Raw genomic sequence first — 12,109 nt, 5'->3', positions numbered from 1 at the left:
CAAATGCTCCGGTTTTCCCTTAATAACCGGAGCATTTGATAGTCATATGCTCCGGTTTCCAAAAACAACCGGAGCATTTGAGGCACCAAATGCTCCGGTTGAAACCGGAGCATTTGCAAAACGCTCAAATGCTCGTATGGCTTCTGCTACAGTTCAAATACGGAGCATTTTTGGGCTTTTCAACCGGAGCATTTGAGTTTTTTTCCACTAGTGCGGTGTCCCCCCTGCACATCCGTTCACCACCGGCCTCCCCTCACCCCTTCCCCGTCAATTTCCCAGCATCGACCCTTCGAATTCCCCACCCCACCCCTCCCCTCCCCTCCCCTCCCCCTCGAACGCCAAACCCCCACCCCTCCCCTTCGAACACTGGCGACCATGAAGCTCGAGAATTAATGACGACCATAGCAAGCTCGAGAATTCGAAGGGATGGCGACGATAGCAAGCTCGAGAATTCGGAGGGTGGTTGGGGAAATCGACGGGGAATTCGAAGAGTTGTTAGGGGGTTGGGGTAATCAACGGGGAATTCGAAGGGTTGTCAGGGGGCTGAGGAAATCGACGGGGAGGGGTGGGGGAGCGACTGGAAAATCGACGGGGAGAGTTGGGGGGAGCGACTGGGAAATCGACGGGGAGGGGTGGGTGAAGCAGCGATGGAGGGGAGGGGAGGGGAGGGGTGGGGGGAGCGACAGGGGAGGGGAGGGGAGGGGGTGGGGGGAGCGGCAGTGGAGGGGAGGGGAGGGGGTGGGCCTGGGCTGGGGTGGGGGGGAAGGGGAGGGGTTGGGGTGGGGGCTGGCAGGGTGTTAAGGTTAGCGGTGGTTTAGGGTCATGGGTTAGGGTAAGGGTTTAGGTTTAAAATTACGGTTAAAGTTAAAGTTAGAGTTAGAGTTAGAGTTAGATCATAATTAGGGTTTATGGTTAATAATGGCAAAATGGTAAATAAAGCTAATGGTGAGCTAACAGAAGTTAGAAAAAGTTCATCTGGTGCACGTTTTCTAAAACTCAAGGGTATATGGTGCATTTCTGAAACATTGAGGGTATATGGTGAATTTTTTAATTTGTCGGGGGTATTTGGTGAAAAAACCATTTACGTTATACAAGTCACTCAAATGAGGAAACTTTATTAAAACTAAAAAAATTCATTTACAAATTACAACCAATACACTACAATGTCAATACATACTCACAAAAACATTCACAAAAAATTGAAAATCAAAGTGTCCGCTTTCTTCACAATCTATGAAGTAGTGTAATTAATTCAAAAATCAACTTAAAGATTATAATCTTAGAAATCATAAAAAAATTCAATAAAATTTCTATTTTGTTCATAGAATTTAACTTTAAAAAGTAAAAAAAAAAAAAAGATTGGTGAGATCCTTAAGTGACAGAGACTAAACCAATCAAATTTTGCAACTAAAACCAATTATAGTCCGTATGTCTAACGTTCAAATTTTGGCTTTTACTGATGTCGAAGAAAATCAAGTTTCTGTCTTGAAAAAAATCCAAGCACGCATCGCGTGCAAAAAATGCTAGTGACAATATATTTGATTCCCAAACTAGCATTTTAATTTTTTCTAATATTATTTTAACTTTTATCTAACTTAGTTGTTAAAGTTTTTATAAAAATAATAATTAGAACTTAGAATCAAATTTTATCTACATCATTGCATTTAGGTTATTATGTTCTTTTAGACTGAACTGAACTGAATTTATTTGAAGTGAATTGAACTGAACTCAAATGAATGAAAACTGTAAGAGAAAACTAACTAATGAACTAAACTGAACTAAAGTAAATTCAATTTATCTGAACTGAACTAAAATAAACTGAATTTTATTATGTCCAACATAACCATAATCACTCATTTACTCACAAAGAAAACTCGATTCGTATCAAATCTCATTTAAACGAACCACTTGACACCCCTAAGTCCTAGCCGCCTAGCAGGAGCCACAGCCCACAATGCCACACGAACAAATTCAAACAGCGCTCAATCGCGCATAGAGAAATTTCAAAGTTGAGGCTCGTACAATCATAATCTCTTAGCTTCGGAATACCGTTGTATTACCGCACCTCTTAAGCTTCTCAAATTTCTCTTCCTTTCCACTTTCCTCACTCATCTCTCTCAAACTTTATTCTCATTGTCCCTCAAAAACCCCCAAATTTTCTAAATCACACAAATTTCCCCTCTTTTTTTACCTAATTGTCGTGACTCTCATCTATTCCCGCGTTCTTTAATTCGAACTCCAGATTCTGGGTACTCCATCTCTTCACACTTTACTTTTTTTTTTGTGCTATAAGTTTCTAATTCCAACTTTTGAAATTCTCCCCCTTTTTATTTTTTTAAAAAACCCTAGATTTCTGGTGTTTGAATTGTAAACAAATAATTGTGAATTTTGGATCTAATCTGGGAAATTTTCGATTATGAAGGGTGAGAAAATGATAAAGAGAACAACACTTGGAAGTAGAATGAGAAAGAGATTATCTGATATTACAAATTTGCAGTCGCAACACAAATCTCCTTTCAAGAATCAGGAGAATGTTCTACCTGTAGTTGATGATTCTTCCAACAAAAGTTCCATGGAACAACTTCTTAAGGTGAAGCTTCATTTTTACAATTTTCTTTAATTTGCGAGATTTTGCAGTGAAATTTGGGTTCAACTTGAAATTTAGAGGAATTCTCAATGTGTTTGTGATTCGGAAATTAGGGTTTAGTTTACAGCTGAAATGAAAATTTTATGTGTTGAATTTGTGATACAGGAAAATGCCTTGATGATGAAACTTATCGAAGAGAAAGAGTATCCTTTATTTACTATTTTGTTCAAATTTCAGTATTGTATGTTTGTGAAATATATGCTATTGTTCTAATTTTATAAATTTTACACTCAATCTCAAAAAGATTGAGGATAAAATTTGTGGAGTGAAATATGCCTGGACTTTGAATGAAATTTCCACTAGAAAATAGACGAATTCCGTAGTTGGACATAAAGTCTTGTCAGAATTTCCTTAATGTATGTTGTTAAGCAAAATTATCGAATCGAATGGACTTGAGCTGCAGACACTGAGAGTAACACTTCAGAAAACACAGCTGCAGAATTGGCAATTTGCTCAAAGCAATAGCCAGATGTTAGCGGTTGGTGATTCTTTTCTTGCAGAATTTGATTGTAAAAAGAATGGTTTTTTTTGCTTTACTTTGAAGTGAAGTATTGATTATGGGTTGATTCTGCATGCAGGAGCTTAATATGGCCAAAGATAGGGTAAGTGAGACATTTTAGCGCTTATATGAGATTCTTCTTGTTGAAGAGAAAGTTTGAGTGAGTTGATTATCTTGGTTGGATTTTCAGTTGAAAAACCTACAACATGAGTTTGTCTCCAAGGATGCCTTGTTTAAAGCAATGACTCTAGAGCTAAAGGTGCGTCGTCCTTTTGCTTTATCTTTGTAATTGATCGCATTGATACTGAAATAGAGAAACTATCCTCATGTGGCTAACTTATTTGAAGCACAATAATAGTATTCTTAGATCTTGGTTCATATTTTTTAGTTGTAGATTGAATGGTTAAAATGCACTGTGAAGAACCTGTAGTTAAATTTTGCCGAGTCTTACTACTTCAAACGGAAAAAGCAACTGGTAGCTAATTTTATCTTATGGATGTTTTGAATTCCAGGGAATGTCAAAGATGCACTGTGAAACAAAGAACTTGAAGGTATCTAGCAAAAGGCTAGTGGACTACTATTGAGCTTTCTGTGTTTTGTTGCTAATTTGCAATGTCTCTGTGGTGAAGGAAGGAGAGACTAAAACTATAGAAGCAGCTGTGGAACAACCACTGGAGGACATCAACAACGACGAGAAGAAAGTCTCAAAAACAAAAAGAGGACGCCCTGCAAGAAGCCAATGTAATTTGCTTGACAAATGCTTGTTCTTCTTAAGCAGTACCATTACCATTTTCTGTGTTAAATCTTCATGTCTCTTATTTGCAGCCATGGGACCTACAACGTCTCGGCCAGCTGTTAGCAAGGAGATAGTGGAAAATAAAAGGTCCGTCCGATGCTTAAACTTGTGAATTTTAATAGTGCTCTATAGTTTAGATTCCACTTTCCTAATTTCAAAAGAGTAACAGTATGAGATGAATTATGCTTGGGGATAAATGCTGCCTGGATGTCATGTTTCATCAACAACGAACAAACAAAATTATTCTAAGCAAAGAAGCCCTATAGGGGAAGTACTATGACTATCCCATTTTACTCGGACTTAGGTACCCTTGCCCGACACGGGTACGTATCGAAGTGTTCAACTTGTCTATTTCATGAAAATTTTCCGTGGTATTGTCCCAATTGACATGTCAAAGTATCCATACCCATGTTGGAGTGTCGAGGATCAGACACAAGTACTTATGGTAAAATGAAGACTCTAAGGTACATATGTGCTATCAAGAGTACATGTATTGTTTTGAGCAGGAAGTTCATTCTACATGGACAAAAGTCCAAATTTGCTTGTTACATGTTGAAGATTTATATCTTGCAATCTTGGTATTTGAAGTCTGAGGATTTAAAATCTTGTATATATTGTGCCTGCAGGCGTTGTTTGAGAAGGCAATCAATGAGGTTGAAGCATCCGGAGAACCAGGATGACTTGTTCGAGATTGATGTCGCAAACAGTCCTGAGAAGCAGACGATGAATCCTGAACATCGGAAATCAGATTCAGATGTAGTAGATTACGAAACATGTCTCTCTGACTCATCAAAGGGTGCAGGAGCACAGAGGTTATCGATAGGAAGGCCACAGCGTAGAGCTGCAGAGAAGGTTCAGTCATACAAGGATCCTCCTCTTAATACCAAGATGAGGAGACCATAATGAGTAGTAGTCCTGCATCTGCCCATGATCATCAGTTTGATGTTCTCTGCAATTATGCCGTTTTTGTAGATTTGTGCTAATATCCTTTTTGTATCTCTGTTATCAACTACTTGGTTACATAAGTAGATAGAATTATCCATTTCAGATGTTGTATGAGTTAACTTAGATACCTCTTTATCAAGCTTGCAGTCTGCACTTCGATTAGCGAGCTTCTGATTTTATTATGCAAGATTTAATTCAAATACCTAACTGTCTATGGACAATTTTTGCAAACTGCTATTTTTCTGAATGAGAGTTGATGAATGGATGTCTGGTAGAGTCCATTTAGGACTCTATCAAGGTAATATTGATAATATCTTAACTGGAGCTAAGAAGTTTTCTAGTTGTACCACTACTAACCACTAGGTTTCCTTAGTACACATCTTGGTACCATAAGAAGAATGTATTGTATTGTTTGAAGGTTTATTGGTAACATCAGGAAAATATTAGGATATTTCTCCGTTTCTAATGTACCCGTTATGTGTTATTATAATATACACATCTTGGAGATAAAGTCGATTTTGGAGTGAATAAAGGTGTAGTGTGAAAGAATTCTCCAAAGTGTAATTTTGGGATATGAGTTTTTAATCTTATAATTGTAAAAGAAGTCAAGTATTTGACGCTAAACAGAAAATATTACGAATACTGAGTGTAGCCTATGATAAGATCAAAAGATGAAAAATTAAGCAGAATAAGAAACAAAGAATCAAAGTTGACCTAGTTGGTTGGAGATCCTCTTTCCACCCTTGTGACAAGAGTTTAATTCTTGTCTCTTGTGAAGTCGGATCCCCAATTTACTCCCACCTATGTAAGGAATATTCATTTTATTTAAAAAAAGAGTAGAATATGAAACTAACGTACAACTACAAAAGCTATAGCCTTCCCCCTTCTTTGATTTGGTACCCCCCAAACCTTTTCAGATAGTGCTCGTGTTAATACTAGTATTTTGTAAAGATATGAGTATCATTTTATCTAATAGAGTTTAATTTGGACTCCACGACATTGATAACTATAATAGCACTGAAAACTTCATCACTGACTACTTCCATGAAGTTAGAGCAGTTTTTTAGCTTCTTGAGATGTGTTGTATTTTACGTTGTTCAAATACAATGGGAGGTAACAATAAGCAAATGGGTTCAAACTTCAAGGTTGGTCCAAGCAAGAACCAAAGAGGGAAACCTTGTTACTCATCAACTCGCTAGAGTTTTCATACAAAGTTAAATAATGTTGGGAATTTCATTGATACAATTTTTATCATACACGCGGGTTTAACATGAATATAGTATATTCAAGGCTATTTTTTCTTCTTATTTTTCATTTAAAAAGGAAAACACTAAATACCATTGTATTTTATGCTTTTTCATTTGATACCTAGATATTTTTTTGGTGACTATAGTTTATATGGTATCACTTTAGTTTGGACTAATTTTCTTTCTATCGTAACATTATGTTAAACAAAATGTTAGTTTGAGGGTTAAAATAGGGTTAGGGGTTTATCTAATATTGCCTAATTAAGATTTTAAGAGTCATTTTTGTCCTTAACGACCAAATTTGAAGTCCGATTTAGTAAAAAAGAAGTAGGCATTTCGTGACAAGTAAAACGAGTTTCTAGTCGTTCTTTTTCCAATTTCGACTTCAATTTTGACCCATAAGAGACAAAATGACTCTCAAACCTTAGCTGAACAATTCTCGATGCACAAGACACGTAAACGAGGCAAACTACTAACACTATTTAACCCAAAACGCATGTTTTATTTAATCAAATGTTATGATATAGAATAAGTCCAAACTATATTGATAAGCCCGAACGAGCCTGCTCGAGTCTCGGTCCGACCCGTTGTCCGTTACCTGGGTCGTGGGCCTGCCAATGAAAAGAAATTTTATTTCAGCCGCAGTCCGGTACAAGCCTGTCTATATGGCCCATGGGCCGAACGCCCTTTTTCGTTGTTTTTTAGTGTAAAACTTCCAAAATATCAAAAAACAATATAAAATACGGGTCAGACCCGCGGGAGGCACAAGCCCGACCTGTAGGCCCATGGGCCAAACTGTGAACAAAATCTGAAAATTTAAGCCCGGCAAGGCACGATCGGCCATTCACGGGCTTGGGCCCGACCCACCATTGCCTAAAGCCCGCGGGCTGATCTCGTGAACAGGCCCGGTTCATGCCCATGTTTAGGTGGTACCATGTAGACTCAAAAAAACAATTTGGTACCAAATGAAAAAGACCAAATTTCGATCGTACCAAATGGAAATTTCCCAAAATAAAAACTACAAATGAGAAACAATTGAATGGTGAAAGCTTCAAATGAGTAAAAGCTATCCTTGGGTGTACCTTGCACATGATAACTCGGGTGTATGGTGAATGGAACTTGTTTTTTTTTTAAAAAAAAATTATATATACTCTTAGGATAGTATGAAGTCGGGTTCATTCTTTTCAATTTATGTGATTTATTAGAGCTTATTGTAACTTATCTTAACTAATGTGAACATATTAAACCTTGTTTAAACTTATTAAACCTTATTAGTGAGTGTGTCAAACGTTGTTTTTGGTAAAATGGACTTATTAAACATTCATTGTGAGTGTGTCAAACTTTTTTTTTGCTTTGCTAAACTAAACTTATTAGATCTTATTAGTCCCTAATCTTAACTTGTTTCAATTTGTAAGGACTAAAAAAAAGATGAAAGAATAAATATATCTTTGGGATTAATCTAAAACTTTGAATTGGTACATGAATTGATATAATTGGTACACCTTTGATATTAATTAAGTAATTTGCTCTTTACCTTAAAAAAATTGGGTTAATTAGGGTTAATTAGGTCCTACCAAGTGTGACCATAAGATGAAATTAGGATGATCAGGTTCAATCAGTTTTAATAGGTCCAGTTAAGTTCAACTCTAATAAGTTCAGTTGGTTTATCTTAGGATGTAAAAAAAATATCATGAATTAGGTTCCTTAATTAAATTCATGGGAATTAGAAAATGTTGTTTGGTTATTTATAAGAGAAAAAAAACTACCCATATATTTCTACTTATCTGGGGGAGTAGATAAGTTACTTCCTTCATATTGCCGGAAGTAGAACTTCTACTTTCCTGTCATTTTTTAAACTATTTGTCAACCAAATAATAAATTCATCTTGCACTCCCTAGAAATTTTTTTCTTTTATTTCGTTTGGGAATCAAACAAAAAGAAGAAAATGTTATGATACTAGTTTTTATAAAATCTTGAATTGGTACTAAAAGTATTTGAATCAATACAAAAGTATTACCAAATAATCCAATAACCATTCAGTATACCATCTTTTTTTTACCTTCAATTTACAAAGATGCCAAAATATCATATGTTAGGTCCACTTTGGCCTCCCGTGAATAGAGGTTGAGATAACCTTTCCTAGGAAAAGAATAGCATCCAAAGAAGAGTGCAAGACATACCAGAATGATGTTCTCATCAATAATCATGTTAGTACAATAAAACTCCCCCGCTTGTAACGCTGAGTCGTTGATTGACAGTTGACACGCACCGTTTCTACCGTGCACTACAAATACAATATGCTTTACTACTACTTCCAACTTCCAGCCTATCTATCTTGATTCTAGACTATACAGTCTACAGTCTACACCAGACACTCAGTCTCATTGTCTTCCAAACACAGGACTAACTTAGACTTCACACCCTCTTTTGTTTTTGGCTTTTTTTGCTTTTGTCTAAACCAACCCCCTTACCTAAAGACCCTACTCAAATTTCATTTTTCTTCCCCCACGATATACTGTATGAAATTTAAAAATAAGACGAACTTATAATAATTGAAGTGCCCTCATTTTTCTACTCTAATAGTACTATACTACTATATGTAGGAATTAGTCTTCCTCTATAAGTAGGTATTAGAGAAAAACTACTCATTTACATCCCACTTCCTATCTTTTCTTTCTAAAGCTCTTTTACTAGTTGGCAGTTGCTATCTGTGAGATTTCTGCCTCTTTCTTTCCTGCTTTGTAGCAGGAAAAAAAGAAGGAATGGAGACCCAAACAAGCCCTCTCCTCAGCTGGCCTTACTACTATCAAGGCAAGGTACCACATTTTTCCTTAATATACTCTCTTCGTCCCAAATTAATTGTTGGGTTCCTAGTGTAATTAGAATTAGTATATAATAGACTTGATATTTCATTTTGACTGCATATTATATTGATGCTTATTGCAAAAATGCCGCTTAAATATGCAATTAGTTAAAATTAACAAGATTTATTTGCTGTAATTTCACAAATTTAGTTGTTCTTGCACTTGATCTGAAAAGGGTTGATCTAAATTTTGGTGGGGGGAAATTTTGGTACAGAGTATAGAAGAGCTAAAACATTCATTGGTGTGCACAACCTTGGAGCTAGAAACAACAAAACTAGCAGCTCAAGAGGAGATTAGGAAGAGGGAAGATCAATTAACCCATCTCCAAGAATTGCTGAATAGAACAATATCAGAAAGAGATGAAGCTCAAGAAAACTGCAAAACCCTCCTCTATGAAAAAATCTTTCTCCAACAACAACAGCAGCAGCAACAAAATCCTCTTCCTCAAGTAAACTCTGGATCATCTTCAAGCATAGAAGATGAGCCCACCACCACAACTAGAAAGCTGCATGGAGTAGACTCCAACAACAACAACAACAACAACAACAACAACAATGGTGCTCATTTATCCTCCTCAGACTGTGAAGAAAGCATCATTTCTTCACCAACATCGCCGCTTCGGCTGCCGCTTTCTTCGCCTTCATCAGCTGTCCCAGAAGCTGCCCTGCAGCTGCTGTCAAGCAAGAAACCATTACCAGAAAAGGGTAAACTTTTACAGGCAGTTATAAAAGCAGGCCCACTTCTGCAGACTTTGCTGTTAGCTGGCCCACTCCCTCAGTGGAGACACCCTCCTCCACCATTGGAGAACTTTGACATTCCTCCAGTTGCAATTCCTGCTGCAGCAGCTGGGAATCAACATGAGTTGGTTGTTCATGAGGAAGATTTTTTTGTTAATGGTGCTAAAAGTTGTGGCAATGTTAACAGGAAAAGAGGCTTTTTTAATGGTGTTTGTGATGGTTCTTCTTATGAGATTAACAAGTATCAAAGGGTACTTCTGCATTGAGTTGAATATTTTTGTAGTTTATTTTAATTAGCTGGAATTGGGGATCACACAATTCTGTAGTTTTTCTTATAATTACATGAATACTATAACCAATATGTAGTAGATCAATCTGATGTTGTGTAGATTTCTAGGAGTGAAATTTTGTACCAAAGGAAAGCTAAAAGTGGCTACTTGGAACTGGATCTGTGCCATTTGAAAGTAAAACTTTCTAATTATATACAACTAGTCTGGAAAATCCGTGTATATATGTAACACACGGGTTATAGATTAAGACTTAATATTACTTTTTATTGTATATTTATAATTTTAATACTAATTACCAACAAACTCACACAATAATACTTCTATTAGTATAGTTATGCATTGAATATAAAATATTCAGATTGATGATTGATGAGTGATATAATATTTAGCTTCATTTGGCCATTACATTTTTAATTTTATTAATACTTCATCGGTTTCAAAATAGATGATACAATTTGATTTTTACACTATCACACATTGTCCTTTGACCTAGATTTCTGATTTTTATGGAAGATTAATATAGTCATGTGTGATCTTGTTAGATTCTTTTCAATATGTGTTTTTTTATAATGTCAACTTTTTATAATGTTTACATATACGTTGACAAACGTGCCCAAAAAAGTGTGGCAAGTATTTTGAAATATAAAAAGTATAGTGTACACTTTGCTTTAACTCACAGTTTTTGAAAGATCTCACCATTTATGTTAGATGAGTCACAGTTGGTTGTTCATGAGGAAGAGTATGAGAAAAGGAGAGGAAAAGTATGAGAGATTAAATAAAAGTAGGTCATAAAATACATTACATGACTAGATTTTGGATTGGACAAAAGGTGTGGATCCCCACATTCAAAAAATGGTAAAAATATATATTGCGTAACGATTTCATATCGTCATGGGAATATGTTGTTTATGAACTCTTCTTTCACTTCAAATATGATAAACAAAAGGTGTCTATCATATTTGAAGTGAAAGAAGAGTTCGACACATATTCATCACGAGGGTAATATATAATGCACATGATTAGACATAACTTGCACTTGCACAAAATTTGAAGAAATAGGTTCGATCACTTTTGGTACCAGAAACTTAACTTTGCATTTCAAAGTTTGACTTTTTATATGAAAAATATAATTAATACCTAGATGTTATTAATTATTAATTTATTTGTAATATTTGAATAATATGATGTAAAGTTATGCTTACAGGATTGTTAAGTTTTCATGTCTTGAGAATCATGCACACGCGTTTAATCACAACAAAACTACATAGCTACATGTACAAAAGGTGGACTAGATTTGTAAAAAAAAGAAGTGTGGAAAAGAGAAATGGATAGGGAAACCTCTTGAGCATTCACAAACAACATATTCCCATGGCGATATGAAATCGCAAGAAAGTTCTAAAATCTCACTCTCAAAAGTCAAGATAATGAAGATGTAAGAAGGGTACTCCAAGAAGTCTACAAAAATACTGCTGCAAGTATAAACATAGTCTTAACTACAAAACCAATTGTAGAAGAACAATGCTAATCAAGTACAACTACATTGGTTATTTTGGACCTGGATGGTGCAAAAATAAAGGGAAGAAGTGCAAAAAAGAAAAGTCATCTTGAGAAGACTAAAAAAATAAATTACAAAAACAAGACTGAAATTGGTACAATTACTCCAAATGGTCGGTTATTTTAAGTTCTTTTTTCAGGTTGTCTTTTGTATTTGACATTTTAGATTTATAAAAAAAAAAGTCATTTCCTTTGTTTATAGATACTAAATTATGCTCAATTAATCCGAACTAATTATAGAAAAATGTTAACTAATATACTGGATATGTTAACTAAAATAATGTAAGTTTATATAAAGATTACTAGCTCTAAACTATTGTACTAAAATACTTAACTAATTCGCCAAAAATATTATCGTAAGAATTTGTGGGACACGGTCCGTCTTTGAAAAACATATATCTCTTGAGTTTCGCCAAGTCTCACGTTAACATTAAAGTGAGACCATCTTTTCAAGAATTTGTGTAACATTAATGCGAATTTCTTAAAATCTCATAATATCAAAATTAATTTAGTGTGACATTTCACTAAAC

General features: G+C 35.5%; 2 protein-coding genes across 3 annotated transcripts; both read left to right on the top strand.

The window, feature by feature from the left end:
• Positions 1–1,963: 1,963 nt before the first annotated feature.
• On the top strand, positions 1,964–5,089 carry LOC104902908 (SHUGOSHIN 2). Of its 2 annotated transcripts, XM_010690847.4 has the most exons (10): positions 1,964–2,249; positions 2,423–2,590; positions 2,753–2,790; positions 3,017–3,125; positions 3,226–3,249; positions 3,337–3,405; positions 3,659–3,697; positions 3,776–3,887; positions 3,972–4,029; positions 4,569–5,089. In XM_010690847.4, the coding sequence occupies exons 2-10, from the start codon at positions 2,432–2,434 to the stop codon at positions 4,843–4,845; spliced, it is 885 nt and encodes a 294-aa protein (XP_010689149.1). In that variant the 5' UTR covers positions 1,964–2,249; positions 2,423–2,431; the 3' UTR covers positions 4,846–5,089. The 2 variants fall into 2 exon arrangements, with proteins under 2 accessions (XP_010689149.1, XP_010689148.1); XM_010690846.4 differs by lacking the exon at positions 1,964–2,249 and having other exon boundaries at positions 2,287–2,590.
• Positions 5,090–8,766: 3,677 nt separating this feature from the next.
• LOC104902909 (hypothetical protein) lies at positions 8,767–10,311 on the top strand. Its single transcript, XM_010690848.3, has 2 exons — positions 8,767–8,950; positions 9,213–10,311. Exons 1-2 carry the CDS (start codon positions 8,897–8,899, stop codon positions 9,999–10,001), a joined length of 843 nt encoding a protein of 280 aa, XP_010689150.2. The 5' UTR covers positions 8,767–8,896; the 3' UTR covers positions 10,002–10,311.
• The last annotated feature ends 1,798 nt before the right edge of the window (positions 10,312–12,109 follow it).

Source organism: Beta vulgaris, chromosome 9 (genome assembly GCF_026745355.1).
Source record: "Beta vulgaris subsp. vulgaris cultivar EL10 chromosome 9, EL10.2, whole genome shotgun sequence".
NCBI classification, from domain to species: domain Eukaryota; kingdom Viridiplantae; phylum Streptophyta; class Magnoliopsida; order Caryophyllales; family Amaranthaceae; genus Beta; species Beta vulgaris.
The sequence above is the reverse complement of the archived record's forward strand: the minus strand, read 5'-3'. Positions and strand labels throughout refer to the sequence as shown.

Coding starts and splice junctions, on each gene's coding strand:
- LOC104902908 (XM_010690846.4), top strand. CDS start 2,417: ATGAAGGGTGAGAAAATGATAAAGAGAACAACACTTGGAAGTAGAATG. Junction 3,126..3,225: donor GCAATAGCCAGATGTTAGCG/GTTGGTGATTCT, acceptor TTCTGCATGCAG/GAGCTTAATATGGCCAAAGA. Junction 3,250..3,336: donor TTAATATGGCCAAAGATAGG/GTAAGTGAGACA, acceptor TTGGATTTTCAG/TTGAAAAACCTACAACATGA.
- LOC104902909 (XM_010690848.3), top strand. CDS start 8,897: ATGGAGACCCAAACAAGCCCTCTCCTCAGCTGGCCTTACTACTATCAA. Junction 8,951..9,212: donor CTTACTACTATCAAGGCAAG/GTACCACATTTT, acceptor ATTTTGGTACAG/AGTATAGAAGAGCTAAAACA.